Source organism: Drosophila ananassae, chromosome XL, assembly GCF_017639315.1.
Source record: "Drosophila ananassae strain 14024-0371.13 chromosome XL, ASM1763931v2, whole genome shotgun sequence".
Classification (NCBI taxonomy): Eukaryota; Metazoa; Arthropoda; class Insecta; order Diptera; family Drosophilidae; genus Drosophila; species Drosophila ananassae.
In genome coordinates, this window is record NC_057931.1 from 8657855 (window position 1) to 8672422 (window position 14568).

The 14568-nt window shown below is 40.5% G+C and overlaps 3 protein-coding genes across 7 annotated transcripts; all 3 read left to right on the plus strand.

Moving 5' to 3' along the window:
* Positions 1 to 1117: 1117 nt before the first annotated feature.
* Positions 1118 to 4915, plus strand: LOC6504746 (actin-5C). Of its 2 annotated transcripts, none has more exons than XM_032453130.2 (2): positions 1118 to 1264; positions 3152 to 4915. In XM_032453130.2, the coding sequence occupies exon 2, from the start codon at positions 3160 to 3162 to the stop codon at positions 4288 to 4290; it is 1131 nt and encodes a 376-aa protein (XP_032309021.1). In that variant the 5' UTR covers positions 1118 to 1264; positions 3152 to 3159; the 3' UTR covers positions 4291 to 4915. The 2 variants fall into 2 exon arrangements, with proteins under 2 accessions (XP_032309021.1, XP_014759796.1); XM_014904310.3 differs by lacking the exon at positions 1118 to 1264 and adding an exon at positions 2593 to 2733.
* Positions 4916 to 6330: 1415 nt separating this feature from the next.
* Positions 6331 to 9229, plus strand: LOC6504747 (putative fatty acyl-CoA reductase CG5065). Its single transcript, XM_001966250.4, has 8 exons — positions 6331 to 6439; positions 6500 to 6785; positions 6868 to 7104; positions 7163 to 7272; positions 7424 to 7806; positions 7875 to 7945; positions 8027 to 8152; positions 8219 to 9229. The coding sequence occupies exons 1-8, from the start codon at positions 6385 to 6387 to the stop codon at positions 8439 to 8441; spliced, it is 1491 nt and encodes a 496-aa protein (XP_001966286.1). The 5' UTR covers positions 6331 to 6384; the 3' UTR covers positions 8442 to 9229.
* A 25-nt stretch (positions 9230 to 9254) lies between these two features.
* On the plus strand, positions 9255 to 13823 carry LOC6504748 (modifier of mdg4). Of its 4 annotated transcripts, none has more exons than XM_014904311.3 (5): positions 9255 to 9538; positions 9603 to 10251; positions 10307 to 10543; positions 10599 to 10784; positions 13454 to 13823. In XM_014904311.3, the coding sequence occupies exons 1-5, from the start codon at positions 9269 to 9271 to the stop codon at positions 13798 to 13800; spliced, it is 1689 nt and encodes a 562-aa protein (XP_014759797.1). In that variant the 5' UTR covers positions 9255 to 9268; the 3' UTR covers positions 13801 to 13823. The 4 variants fall into 4 exon arrangements, with proteins under 4 accessions (XP_014759797.1, XP_001966287.2, XP_014759798.1 ...); XM_001966251.4 differs by having other exon boundaries at positions 10599 to 10772; XM_014904312.3 differs by lacking the exon at positions 13454 to 13823 and adding an exon at positions 11158 to 13302.
* Positions 13824 to 14568: the final 745 nt, after the last annotated feature.

A 14568-nucleotide genomic window follows, 5' to 3' on the forward strand; every position in this document is an offset into this window, starting at 1 on the left:
GAAGGCCAGAAAGAGACAAATGAATGAGACTTATGAATACCCTACAAATGAATGTAAGGGTGTTTTTGTTTACTTTTAATGCTTAGTCATGCTTTTATTATGGATTTTTTTTAGTTTTAGTTTTATTTTTGAGGTATTACATTAATATTACATTAATATTTTATTAAAACTAAGCTTAAACTACTAAATATTTAGTTTATTATGATTATAAACAGAAATATAATGAAGACTTAGCTCTATAAAAATAAAATAAACTATTTTAATTGAAAATCTTTCTAAGATTTTCTTTATAAACTAAGAAATTACACTTTTAGATACTATTTATACTTATTTAGATACTTGTATTTAGATTCTTGGATAAATAGATGTTATCCTATCCATAAGATGCTAAAAAAGATGGTATAAAATTGAAATCTGATGAGTGTTTCGTACTCTAACTTGTATAATCGAAAGAATTATAAAAACCCTATAGTAAAAAGTTGTAAACTCAATAGCATAGCTTTATGGTTCTGATAGTAAATTCTTTTAATTGATAAATGAAATAAAAACACTTCTAAATCAACGGAAATGATACTATAACTAGACCAAAATGAAAGTATTATTGAACTTGTTAGTAATCCCATAATATTCTTAAAAATTCGCAGAAATCGTAGCTATATATATATATTTTTTTTTTTACCAATAAGTAATTCCTCATAAAGATAAGTGGGCGTGAGTAAGCCGCCCTGAATCACATGGGCGCCTTAAAAAAAAAAATAATGAAAAAAAAAAACATATCACAATTGTGGAACTGAAAGGACCCCATGAAAAGTACTGCTGCTACTGCAGCAAACACACTCAAACACACCACACACACACACACTCAGACACACACACACACACACACCCATGTCTGGGGAGCGAAGGAAATTCTCCGAAAAACGCTCGGCGAACAATTCATACCCATATATGGTAAAACTTTGGATATGGCTCGAAGAGAAGAGAGCCGATATGGCGGCGGCTAATACGGCTGATAAGGCGACAAGGGGCGGGGCAATTGGGAGGCGGGGGAGCAGAGACCAGAGCTGGAAGCCGGCCTGGCCTGGGAGCTGAGCTGAGCGGTCGGGTCGCTCGCTTATAAAACGTGCGACGGCGACCAGTTTTCATATCACTACCGTTTGAGTTCTTGTGCTGTGTGGATATCCTCCCGACACAAAGCCGCTCCATCAGACCGAAAGACTTAATTTATATTTATTTAATTAATTTTAATAAAAACAGACCAAAAGTAAGTATCTCGCTGTCAACTCTAAATCGAACAAAAAAAGAACTCTTACGAAGTACGAACGTGAAATGCAAAAATGCATCTTAAAAGTGAAAGAAATCCTATTTTTTTTGCCAAAAAATTGTTTTTTTATGTGTGCCAGTGCCAAAAATCAAGTGCTACAAAACAATATACAAACTAAATTAAGAATTTAGTAAAAAAAATCTAAAAGAAAACCCCAATCAGGATAATAAATGGAAAGGAAAACCCCTCAAAAATGACGATTTCTATTTTTGATGGCAATTTGCAATTCAATTCGCCAAACACTTTCTATTTTTTCCCACGCCCCAAAATCGAGAAATCGAGAGACTTTCCATCTATAGTTCTCTGATGTCATAAGATCTGGGGGAATTCGTCACTGAAACTTCCTCACTGGCCCGGAAAAGTAAACAAAAAACTCACCTTCTGGTAGTCCCCCGGCAGGGTCTCTGATAACGGCGGCTTGCAGTCTAGTCGTATCTGGGCCATCTCCTTCTCCACATTCCACGTAGAAACAGTCTAGTTCCCCTAGAAATATAAATATTAAAGTAAACTTGCTAGACGGTATGGTTTCTTTGAAAAAAAAACAAAAAAAATGAGGCCTGAGACTCTCCAGATCCAGATATCCGATCCTCCAGTATCTTGGGCGCTATGTAGTCTAGGGAATAGTAGTCCCTCTTGGTTAGGAATCCCCTTAGAACAGAAATAACTCACAAACTTTTAAAAAACGACGCCTTCAAGTCTAATTATTAGTTACCTCGTTTGAAGATCAATCTGAGTATCTGAGAGATACTTTGCATTTGAATCTGATAATTTGCATAATCTCATGACGTAGGCAGTCCAGTTAGCTCCCACATGCCATATAGTAGTTGGTAAGCTCCAAAATAGCAATCGCATCGCGTCATTAAAGCCGTTTTGGCCTAAACACCAGATATTTTTTTTTTTTGCCGGTTTTTCAAGAGACGACGCCCGCCAGCCTGCTTATCGCAAAAATGGAGAAAACCTTCGCCGAGACAACATGCACATATATGTATATGTCTTTGGTATTGGTGTTTTGGAGAGTTTGTATGAGTGGGGAGAGAGCGAAAGCCAGCGAGCGTCGGCCGCTTTTTCGCCTCGAAACATGACCATATATGGTCACAAAACTTGGCTGGCCCGCCACTCGATTCGCCATCGCTCTCTTTCGCACGCATGCGCCAGGCCGGGTAAGAGCGAGAGAGAGAGAGAGAGCGATTGACTGAGAAAGAGAGAGCTCACGCCGATAGCTGATGTTGCTGTCGACGTCGACGTCGACGCAGGCAGCGAACGAATGGCAGTAACTGGCATAAGCCGCCGCTTCAATTCCACTGTTCATTCCTCTTTCGGCAGTTATACGGTGCGGTTGCATTCGGTCCACTAGCTCGGCTCAACTTGACATTTTTCCCTTGATTTTGTTAATCAACTAAAAAAAAAAGGTAACTTAACTAAACTAGTTTACTTAACTAACGGTTTTAGTTAAAAGTTTTAAAAACTATCAAGTGATTTTGTATTTTTTTTGTGTTCTTGGCTTGGAAAAAGAAATTTTTTTCTGGTGCTTTTTTTTTTACGGCCGCCATTTTTAGGGGACACCCTTGCCGCATACACACACATATATACAAGTAACAGGCAGGAGCAACTCTCTCTCTCTCTCTTGTTGCGGTTTTCTTTTGCACCGGCATTCGTCTCTAGAAGCTTCTTTTTTTTTTTTTTTACAAACGGGGTGGGGCTATCTCCCTCTCTCTCTCCCTCTACCTCTAACTTGGCAGTGCATTTTTTTAAAGTTCTACTAAAGAGTTTTTTATTTTTTATATTTTGTTTTTTAAATTATTAATTTAAAATTTGATTTTTTTTCAGCTTACAAAATGTGTGACGAAGAAGTTGCTGCATTGGTTGTCGATAACGGCTCTGGCATGTGCAAGGCCGGTTTCGCCGGAGACGATGCGCCCCGCGCCGTCTTCCCCTCGATTGTGGGCCGTCCCCGCCATCAGGGCGTTATGGTCGGTATGGGCCAGAAGGACTCGTACGTTGGTGATGAGGCCCAGAGCAAGCGTGGCATCCTCACCCTCAAGTATCCCATTGAGCACGGTATTGTGACCAACTGGGATGATATGGAGAAGATCTGGCATCACACCTTCTACAATGAGCTGCGTGTTGCCCCCGAGGAGCACCCCGTCCTCCTGACTGAGGCTCCCCTCAACCCCAAGGCTAACCGTGAGAAGATGACACAGATCATGTTCGAGACCTTCAACACACCCGCCATGTACGTGGCCATTCAGGCCGTACTCTCACTGTACGCTTCCGGTCGTACCACCGGTATTGTGCTGGATTCCGGTGATGGTGTCTCCCACACCGTCCCCATCTATGAGGGTTATGCTCTGCCCCATGCCATCCTCCGTTTGGATCTGGCTGGTCGCGATCTGACCGACTACCTGATGAAGATCCTCACCGAGCGTGGCTACTCCTTCACCACCACCGCTGAGCGTGAAATCGTCCGTGACATCAAGGAGAAGCTGTGCTATGTGGCTCTGGACTTTGAGCAGGAGATGGCCACCGCTGCCTCTAGCTCCTCCCTGGAGAAGTCTTATGAGCTTCCCGACGGTCAGGTCATCACCATCGGCAATGAGCGTTTCCGTTGCCCCGAGGCCCTGTTCCAGCCCTCGTTCCTGGGTATGGAGGCGTGCGGCATCCACGAGACCACCTACAACTCGATCATGAAGTGCGATGTGGATATCCGTAAGGATCTGTATGCCAACACTGTCCTGTCCGGTGGCACCACCATGTATCCTGGTATTGCCGATCGTATGCAGAAGGAGATCACCGCCCTGGCCCCGTCCACCATGAAGATCAAGATCATTGCTCCGCCAGAGCGCAAGTACTCTGTATGGATCGGTGGCTCCATTCTGGCATCGTTGTCCACCTTCCAGCAGATGTGGATCTCCAAGCAGGAGTACGATGAGTCTGGCCCATCCATTGTCCACCGCAAGTGCTTCTAAGAAGGAGGATCATCATCACCAGGATGAGGATGTGGAGGAGGAGAAGGAGAAGGATGATTGGAGGGAGAAGAAAGAATTCAACTCGAAGGCGCAAGTGCGAGTGCGAGTGCGAGTGGTGGAAGTTAAGAAGAGTGCAGCACAACAACAACAACAACACCATCTAATGCAGAAACAGCAACAACACACCATCACCATCATCTGGCGTGTTGTGTTCTAGAATTAATTTAATTTATTCCATGAGATAAAATGTACTATGTATTTTTGTTTTTTTTTTTTTTTGTATACCTTTTAATATAACAAAAACTACAACAAAAAAAAATTAGATGAAACGAGAACAGCATAATTCTGCCATTCCATGGACACAACACTCACTCTCACCCACACACCCACACACACACACACACTATACACACTACACACTCACTCTCTCACACAAGAACAACAAAAAATGCGTAAAAAAGACAACAACACACACACAAACAAGATTGAAGAGAAATTCATTACAAAACACAAACAACACACTAGCGTTTTGTAAAATTCGTCAGCAACCTTATGTATTATTTTTTAATTATGATGTAATTATAAACAAAGTGAAACAAAAATATGAAAACAAGGAAAAATCCAAGTTGTCTTCTCTTTCGTCTTTCGTCCTTCTTCCAAGCGCCTTCCCCTTAACTCTCTCTCTCTCTTAAGATGCTTCTGCTCCATCTTGCTCCACTCATACTCTCTCTCTTCGCTCTTAATCTCTCTCTCTCTCTGTCTATTTTGCCGGCCGGCAAAAACACTCACACCAACACCAACACACTCGCGTGCTGTAATCACACGCATACGAGCATAACTAGCATATGTAATTTTTTTTATTTGTACACTTTTCTAATTGCATGCGTATCGAATGATAAGTTTACGCCTGAAAATGTTAATTAAAATGTGAAAAATGCAACTAAAAAGCAAACAAACATGAAAAATGAAAAAACAACAAAAACCCACAAAACTTAACGAGTTTGATGATTATGGATTTTTAGGAAGTACCGTTGCAATTAGCAAAAAAAAAGGGGGGAGCGGGGGGCCGAGGTCAGTGACCTTCCACAGCTTGGTGTTCGGATGCTCCAATTTGAGAGGCGCCTCCGGCCGACACAAGCTTACACACTTGCCACCCAGTTGGCCCCCTCCCCCCACCCCCCATGCTAACGGCTTGCAGAAGAGTGGAGACCAAAAGAGAGAGAGAGAGATAGTTGTTGGATGCGATTAAAGTTCCGTTTTAAGTGGCAAGATCCAAAAAGAGCGCTCAAAGCGGAGCAGAGAATAATGAGCCAACACGCTAACACAAATCGCTGGCATAGTTCGGTCTTCTTATCGGTGACGAGAACCAGAAAAAAAATCTCTTTTTTTTTGTTTTTGCTTTTATGCTCCATTCATGGGGCACGTGCATTGGCGATGCAATGGGGCGAAAAAGGAGCACCTATCACTCATACAGCTAGCCTCTCACTCTGGCCTTATGGGGCGCGGGCGCAACGGTAAACGTCATCTCTTATCGGGCTTTCTCCTTTGATTCTTTCATTGCCATTTGGGGCGGGAGGAAGAGGGGGGGTTCAACGGTTCCGTTTTTTATTATTATTTTTTTTTTATTTAGTTTATTGGCTTTGGTTTTGTTGTTGTTTTTGCATTTGCTTTTGGCTGACACCTTTTAATTCAACTGTTTAAATAGTTGCAATAGTGTAACTTCTTCTTTTTTTTATCTAACTAATATTAGATACTCTATAAAGGGGTTTTAAAAAAAAAGATAATTCTTTAAACTTCTAAAAGATGGTATTATGTGGTCTTGATCTTAAGATCTCCTTTTTTTTGAAATTTTTTTTGAAAATTCTAAAACTAGTTGAGAATTATAAGACTCACATCCTGTTCGCCTTAGAAGGTATCACTCCGGCACATGCCAACAATGTAGTCCCTCCCAAAGCCTTGAATATTCAGCAGTCTTGACCTTTTCAGCGGGGAAGGTCGTACGGTAATTAGACCGGAATTTAAATATTCCCGCCCTGAAAATGGCGCACTTCGCTCAGAACCCCTTGGAACGGCGATCTAAACAGTGGGCCCATCATGTCCATAGCGGAATTGTATAAGGATCAGGAGATCTTTGTGACCGGCGCCACGGGTGGGTTATATTTTTTCAAAATATAAAAAATATAATATAATAATAAAAAAATTATATAAGGTTTCGTGGGCAAGGCACTGATTGAGAAACTACTCCGTTCCTGTCCAAAACTAAGCCGGATTTATGTCCTGATGAGGCCCAAGAAGGGCATTGATATCGAGGATCGGTTGCAGCAGCAATGGGAGACCAAGTTATACGATAGACTGCGTCAGGAACAGCCCGATTCCCGGTCCAAATTGGTGGCCATTGCCGGCGATGTGGAGCAACTGGGTCTTGGGATCAGTCCCCCGGACTTGGAGAGACTTAAAAATGTCACTATAGTCTATCATTCGGCGGCTAGTGTCCGGTATGTTAAGGGTTCTATCTAAAATTTGATTTATTTTTCACTGAAAAAGGAGTTGGGTATTATAAGCTGACTCTTATCTTAGTTTTGATGATCATCTGCGTGCCGCCATTTTGATGAACACTCGTGGCACCCACGAACTCGTAAAGATAGCACTCGGATGGCGTAAACTCAGGGCCTTCGTCCATGTGTCCACCACATACTCGAATCCCAGTGTCCTGGAAGTGGAGGAGAAGGTCTATCCACCGATTGCCGATTGGCGTACTACGATTAAACTGGCAGAGACCTACGATGAGGAGACTTTGGATATCTTCAATCTAAAGTGAGAGAGATTATATTTAAGTTTAAATATAAATATTATTTTAATATTTTATTATTAGATATGGAAACTTTCAACCCAATACCTACACTTTTACGAAGAGCTTGGCCGAACAGGTGGTTAATGAATATAGAGATCGATTACCTGTTTTTATATTTAGGCCATCGATAGGTGAGTTTTTTAAGAAAACTAAAATTTAATATTATTTTCAAGAGATTATAACCAAAATTAGTGTTTAGAAATTTAAAAAGTTGACTCTCACACCGATATTATAGATCTCTCTATACCAACCGATAACTTATCGATAAATATATCCCTACAGTGGTCTCCACCATTGAAGAACCTATGCCTGGCTGGGCTGACAACTTCAATGGCCCCACGGGTCTACTGGTGGCCTGTGGCGTTGGCATCCTACGCTCCCAGAACTGTGACCCCCATGTGGTGGCCGATTTCGTGCCCGCCGATATAGTGGCCCGCACTCTGGTCACCTCCGTCTTCAAGTTCGTCAAGGAGTCAGAGGTCAAAGTTAAGGAGAAGAGCGATGACCTTTATGTCGTCAACTGTGCCACTGCCAATATATCGCCCATAACCATGGGGGAGGTGATCGAAATCGGGAAGACCTATATCCGGGAGAATCCCTTCGAGAAGACTTTGTGGCTTCCGGGAGGTAGTATTACCATGTGTCCTGTGTTGCATTTTATAAGGGTGAGTTTATAAATGATTATTTTTTATATCATTCTTAATTATTATTTATTTTTTATTCATGTTTTTAGTTTATAACTCAACATCTTCTAATGGCTGCCGTGGTGGACACTCTTCTACGATTATATAACGAAAAGCCTTTGTAAGATGACTTTTTTACATCTTTACTTCATATTTTCTTAAATTATATTATTATTTATTTATTGTTTATATAATTTTTTAGCTTAATGAAGCTACAACGTCGTATTTTTGCTGCCTTTAGTGCCTTGCAAGTGTTCGCGATGACAGAATGGCACTTCAAGAATGACAATTTCAAGGCCCTCCACAAAATCGTTCCCCAGAACGAAGTGTATGTTTTTTTAGTTTAAAAAATGTATTAAAAATTAATATATTTTTAATAATATTTTTTTTTTAGATCCACCTTTGGCTTCATGCAACATGCCAATCTAAACTACGTGGACTTCTTCCAGCACGGTATTCGGGGCGCCAAGGAGTTCCTTTTGAAGGAAAGTCCGGAAAGTAGCAGTTCCGCCCGATTCCGGATGAAAATCTTCTATGTTCTGGATTATCTTTTCAGGGCCATAGCCTATAGTTTCATTTTGCGTCTGGCTTACAGATTTTTAGTGAGCCTATGGTAAAAAAAGTTTCATTTTTAAAATGATTCTTAAAAAATATTAAAATAATAGGTAAAAGGAATAAAGAGGTTTTTTTTTTTGTAAATTCTTTCAAATTAAAGTTAAACTTTAAAAAAATGTTGTTTTATTTGTTTATTTAAGCAGAAAATAAATATTTTAAGCAAAAAATAAATCTAAATAACGGTTTCTTATGAAATCTGGCAACTATTTACTAAGCTAGCGCCACCTATGTGTTGTTTTCATAAATCAGGGCTGCTTTGCAAGACAGGGTTGCCAGACTGGCGAAAAACAAAATGGTGCAGCGTACATAAAAACTAAAAAGAAGAAGCAGAGAAACAGAAAAACATTCAGAGCGTACATAAAATATACATTTGTGTGTGGAAACACCGTAAACACAAGCCGTAAAAATCACAGGATACGGATCTGCAAAGGGGAGAGGCAACTGCAAAGGACACAGACACCATACAGAAGCGATCGCGGAAATCTGCAGATTCCAAGCCAGCGGAGTTAGGATTTATTTTGTTTTTTTTTGCGCCCCCCCCATCTCGCTGGGATTCCAAGGAGCACCACCTCCTGATAGGTGGCAGAGCAGCACCCACCGGAAGCGTAGGAGGAGCACCCCAACGGCCACCACCACCACCTCCCCACAGCTGGCTGCGGGGAGAGCCAAAAAAAAAAAACATAACTAATTGGATTAGCCGGAGATTGGAATTAAAAACAAAATAAAATAGAAAAAGGGGCGCAGAAGAAAGACAGGAAGGAGGTGGGGCCAGTGGCTAAAACGACAGGCGGATAGAAGGAAGGAGGAGAGACCAGAAGGCGACGCCGCAATGGCCACCACCCAGCAGTATTCGCTGCGGTGGAACAACTACCTGCGCCACCTCACCTACTCCCTGGACAATCACCGGCTGAACGATGACTTCGTGGACGTCAGCCTGTGCGTGGACGGACGCAGGATCAAGGCCCACAAGGTGGTACTCTCCTCGTGTTCGTCCTACTTCAAGGAGATCTTCAAAGAGAATCCACATCCGCATCCAGTTATTATTTTTAAGTTTATAAAGTTTGAAGATCTCAACTCGATTATCGAGTTTATGTACCAGGTGGGTTCTTATCCTTCAGATATCATGTAATTAGTTATAATAACTCTTGATATTTCCGTTCCAGGGCGAAGTCAATGTACAGCAGGAGGCGTTACAATCCTTTCTGCAGACGGCGGAGCTGCTGGCCGTCCAGGGACTCACCGCCGAGGAGAAGGAGAAGCCCCAGCTGCCGGTGGCGCCACTGATTAGCGAGCACAAGCTGATCAAAACGATACCCAGCACCATACGGGCGGTGAGCGATCAGCAGCAGCAGCAGCAGCAGGTGGCCCAGGCCCAGTCGGCCACCCAGACCATTGAGATCCCAACGGCCACACTGCTGCAGGCCACCACCGCCAGTCAGGTGCAAAGTCAGGTGGCAGCCGCCGCCGCTGCAGCAGCAGCAGCTGCCCAGTTGCAAGTTCAACAGCATCATCATGTACAAACCGCTCAGATCCAGCACATTCAGGTGCAATCTGCGCCGCCACCTCAGCAACAGCAACAGCAACAGCAGCAGCAGCAGCAGCAACAGCAGTCGCAACAGCAACAATCGCAGCAATCCCAGCAACAAACAACACCTGTCCAGACGCAACATCTGACAATTACGAATGCGGTGGCACTGCCGACGGCGAGTTCGGTGAAGAAGCGAAAAATCACCTTCTCCGATGACGATGATAACATCTACACCACCGAGACAGTCGACTATGCCGTCAAGGACGAACAGACCATAGTGAAAAGTAGTTATCCTTATACCAGATATCCTTAAAAATACTAATAACTATTAATTTTTAGCTGCCGAAATGACATTTTTGAGAGGCGCCGTTAAAATGGACATACCGGACTATATTGTGGGGGAGGTGGATGACCGATTGTCGGATGGGGCCACGCCACAAACATCACAGGATGCCACCACGGGTGCAGGGCAGACAGTTACCCAGTATTCCAACGAGTACGAGATACTCACCGAATCCGAGATCGAGGAGAAGTATCAGGCCGATCAGGATAATGCCGAAATAGCCATCGAAATGAGTAAGAAATTGGACCAAAAATTATTATTTTTATTTAAAAAAAACTCGCATTTTAGCTCGATTACTGGGACCAGCGAGTGGGACGGCGGCGGGGAGTTCGGCCCAGGCTGTGCTGGAGGATGGTGACGGCGGCGGCGGCGGTGGTGGTGGTGGTGGAGCGACGACTGGTTCCTCGACTACGGTGTCCCTGACGCCGGTCAAGTCCGACAGCAAGGCCGGCGGGCCAAATGGTGAGTTTACGGGTGAGAATAACGAGTTATCCCCCAAGTATCGGGATTACTTTTTCCTTTTTTCAATAAATAGTTACTAAGCTAGGCCTAAGATTGTTCTAAAATATCAGAAAATATTCTATTTCCTTATATATCTTCTGATATTTTATATTTTTACTCTTCTGTTCACTTGTAATCATTTTATTTTTAAGTTTTTTTTAAGTTTTTAGTTGGTTGTGGTTCTGTTCTTGTGAGAGTCTTGTAGTTTAGTAGTATTTCGTTGTTGTGGCTGTCGAATATGTCTCCAACAAGTTGAAAATTAAAAATTAAAAGAATAAATATTAAATAGTTCTGGAGACTTGTTACATTTGATTGATTGTTGTACGTATTTTCTGTATATTTTTAGATTCGTCCAACAATAAGTGGACTGAATGTCAGTTTTGCAAAATGGTCATAACGACGGTTAATCTTTGGAGACATATTCGCACCCAACACACCCCCCAACCGCCCCGCAAGTGTGATCTCTGCAATAAGAATTTCAAGAACAAATACAGCCTCCGGGAGCACATCCGTATCTCCCACGAACAGAAGGTTGCCATCAAGACGGAGAATTAATTTTCAATTCGGAGATGAACAAGGAATATAGAAGAAAAATATAGATAATTACGTCCAGTCCAGCTTAGTGAAAAGAAAGAAAGCCATTCCCCCCCACATCCCATCTAAGGCCCGAAAAGTCAAAGCCAAAAAAAGAGAATTCATGGAGTTTTGTCAAGATTTGAACCATTTAGCTTATCATTGTATGTCTAGGACTTAGATCTAATCCTTAATAAGTAGTTACTAAGTCGGAGAGTGGCCAGTGGCCAGTTCCCAGTCAGCTAAGTTAGTAGTCCGGAGATCGGAGCTGGTGATCCTCTCGATGTCGACCAAATGCCATGTCATGTGTCTAATGTATATGTACCATTTTGTATTTTAGTCAGGTACTGCCCACCTCGCCTCTCCCCCCCCCCCCCCCCCCCCACCCCCTTTAAACAATATTATAAAAAATGAAACCTCCCCCCCCAATTATGTAAATAGAAATTTTTCCCCAAAAAAAAAGCAGAAATCTCCAGGAGATTAGGGAATACCATATATAAGGGTGCAATCCATTATAAACTTAAATTTTATTAAAATTTCTTTTTGTTATCATCTTTTTAGGTTTTTTTAACAGTTTTATTTTTAATTAAGATTTAGTTTTTACGTTTAAAGAGTCATTCGAGTTTTCAAAACTTGAAATTTAGTTTCTTTTGAAATTTTTTTGAAACTTTTTTGTAAAAAAAAACAAAACTGAATTATGGAATTTATAATTTTTTTGAAAAAATCATTTTTGTATATAGTTCAAATTATTTCTAGTTAAATTTTTTATATATCTTATTTTTGGAAAACCCAAATTCCAGGATCTTGAGAGATTTCTGTTATCCCGACTTTGTAAAATTTTGTTTTGTAATTTTTAATTATTTGCTCAGCCCCTCTCCCCCCCCACCAACACGCCCTCTATATCTATCCATTGTGTACAAATTTATTAAAAAAAAAAAACAAATAACTATTAAACTTAAAAAAAGAACCTTCCCAATGGGCCTCTTGTGTTGGCAATTGTTTATAAATATACTATATTAGCTAAAATTAGTATTAGTATTTTAGTTTTTAAGAACACATTCGATTGAAAATAGTTTAGTTATTTTTTGCTAAAAAAAAAAAATAACAAAAATGGCAAAAAAAATTACCTAAAAGCCAAGTGAAAACAACGGAGTCATAATATTAACGTTAGAATTAGTTTCAAAATACGAGTATTTTCCAAAAAAAAAACACAAAACAAAAAAACTATAAGAAAAATGGCAAAAAAAAATTAAGAAAATAAAAAAACGTTTAGAAATCGTCTCTTGAAAACGAAAAATCCCCCCTATTACAAACCTAAAGATAATCTAGTTAAATGAAACAAGAAACACTCATACGTATTACTTATCGATCCAACATATTGTTCAATGTATAGTATACACTTGTAGTTAATGTTTACTGTCTGATCTGGTTCTGAATCTGAATCCTCCCGGTTCGAAAACTTTTCCAAAACTTCAAAAATATTTACCAAAAAAATCATCTTAAAAATCATCCCACCCATCCATGACCTTGCTTAAGATCTCATTGAAAAAAAAAAAACTTAAAAATAAAATTACAAAAAAAAAAAAAGAATTTATCAACGAAGAATTAAGGATATTGGATGTAGAATCGGTACAGTGGTCATCAGATAGTAAGAAACAGAAACAGAGCAATAGTTCTAATTAGCAGAGATTCCAAAATTTATAAAAAAAAATGATTAAAAAAAATGGAAAAAATTAAGAAAAAGAAAGTATATTTAAGGCCCCCCCAGTATGTAACTAAAAAATTACTCAATTTAATTAAATTTTTGGTAATAAGCCGAAAAAGAAAGAGACAACATTATACAGTTAGTGTGGAAGAGGAAAAGAGAGACATAGAGACAGAAACAAAATAAAAGAATTCATGTAAACCATTTAGAAAAGAACGTTTATTTTTTTAAAAGGGGTTAACTCATTATTTCTCTTATTTATTATTTTTATTTTTTATAAAATTGTTGTTCTCTTTTACCAGGTAATACTGTAGTTGTAGCCCCCTTTTTTATCAGATTACTAATTTCTTACCTTTTTTTCTAGCTGCTGACCCCCTTAAACTGAAACAAGAACCTGAATCGGAAACGGATGATGCCGGAAGTGGAAGGAAAGCCCCAGAAGTTTCGTCACCTGCCAGGACACCCTCGAAAATCCCCGCCAGCGATGATGAAGTGAGCATTGGAAGGGAAGTCCCACTAGCACCACTGATCTGCAGTTTCTGTACGAGGCGTCTCAAGTCGACGAATGCCCTCCGACGGCATATTGCTTCCAGGCACTCGGAGATCCAGGGCAAGGAGCACGAGTGCTTCATCTGCATGAAGAGCTTCAAGACCAAGTGGTCCCTCTCCACGCACAACTCCCGGTTCCACCGAGAAGCCAGCACGACCTAAGATTAAAAAAAGTGTAGAAACATTTCAAAGAGCATGCCATAAGTTATCTTAAACCAAGTCAGGATTTATTTAATTGTTTTTATTCTAAATTTAAGTTTAAACGACCAAGCACGACGCTTTTTTTTAAACAATTTTTAGCAAAGTGCGTTTGGTTAGCACTTTTCAATTAGGATTATTAGGAAATAGCTGCACAATCTGTCAAAATAAAGCCCAATTTGTTGTTTACCTTCCAATTATTGTAAACTAATTTGTAATAAAAAATATGAAAAGAATCATATCAGAAGAAAAATATAAAATAATCATAAATTGTTAGTTTTTTCCCGTTTGTTTACTTTTGATACTCTTCTCCGAAGTTAAGTATACATAACTTTGGGTATTCTCATCCGATTCTGGAACGGAATACCTTAAACGATTTGTGGATCGATTCCCCATCGATCTGCATCAAAAACTGGCAACAAAATATTTTTTCAATATTTTTCCCTTTTTTCTGGGGAGACCCCTTGCCAAATCCAGGATTTCCGCATCCGACCCCATTCCATGTCCATATCTCGGCCAATTCTCATCCGATTCTGGAGCGGAATACCTCAATCAATTTGTGGATCGATTCCCCATCGATCTGCATCAAAAACTGACAACAAAATATTTTTCCAATATTTTTCCCTTTTTTCTGGGGAGACCCCTTGCAAAATCCAGGATTTCCGCATCCGACCCCATTCCATGTCCATATCTCGGCCAATTCTCATCCGATCCTGGAGCGGAATACCTTAA

What these genes read in the sequence shown, in the direction of transcription:
- LOC6504746 (XM_032453130.2), top strand. Translation starts at nt 3,160, where the DNA reads ATGTGTGACGAAGAAGTTGCTGCATTGGTTGTCGATAACGGCTCTGGC.
- LOC6504747 (XM_001966250.4), top strand. Translation starts at nt 6,385, where the DNA reads ATGTCCATAGCGGAATTGTATAAGGATCAGGAGATCTTTGTGACCGGC. An exon ending in TTATATAACGAAAAGCCTTT is followed by an intron (nt 7,946 to 8,026) that starts GTAAGATGACTT and finishes ATAATTTTTTAG; the next exon opens with CTTAATGAAGCTACAACGTC. An exon ending in ATCGTTCCCCAGAACGAAGT is followed by an intron (nt 8,153 to 8,218) that starts GTATGTTTTTTT and finishes TTTTTTTTTTAG; the next exon opens with ATCCACCTTTGGCTTCATGC.
- LOC6504748 (XM_014904311.3), top strand. Translation starts at nt 9,269, where the DNA reads ATGGCCACCACCCAGCAGTATTCGCTGCGGTGGAACAACTACCTGCGC. An exon ending in CGAAATAGCCATCGAAATGA is followed by an intron (nt 10,544 to 10,598) that starts GTAAGAAATTGG and finishes CTCGCATTTTAG; the next exon opens with CTCGATTACTGGGACCAGCG. An exon ending in GCCAAATGGTGAGTTTACGG is followed by an intron (nt 10,785 to 13,453) that starts GTGAGAATAACG and finishes CTTTTTTTCTAG; the next exon opens with CTGCTGACCCCCTTAAACTG.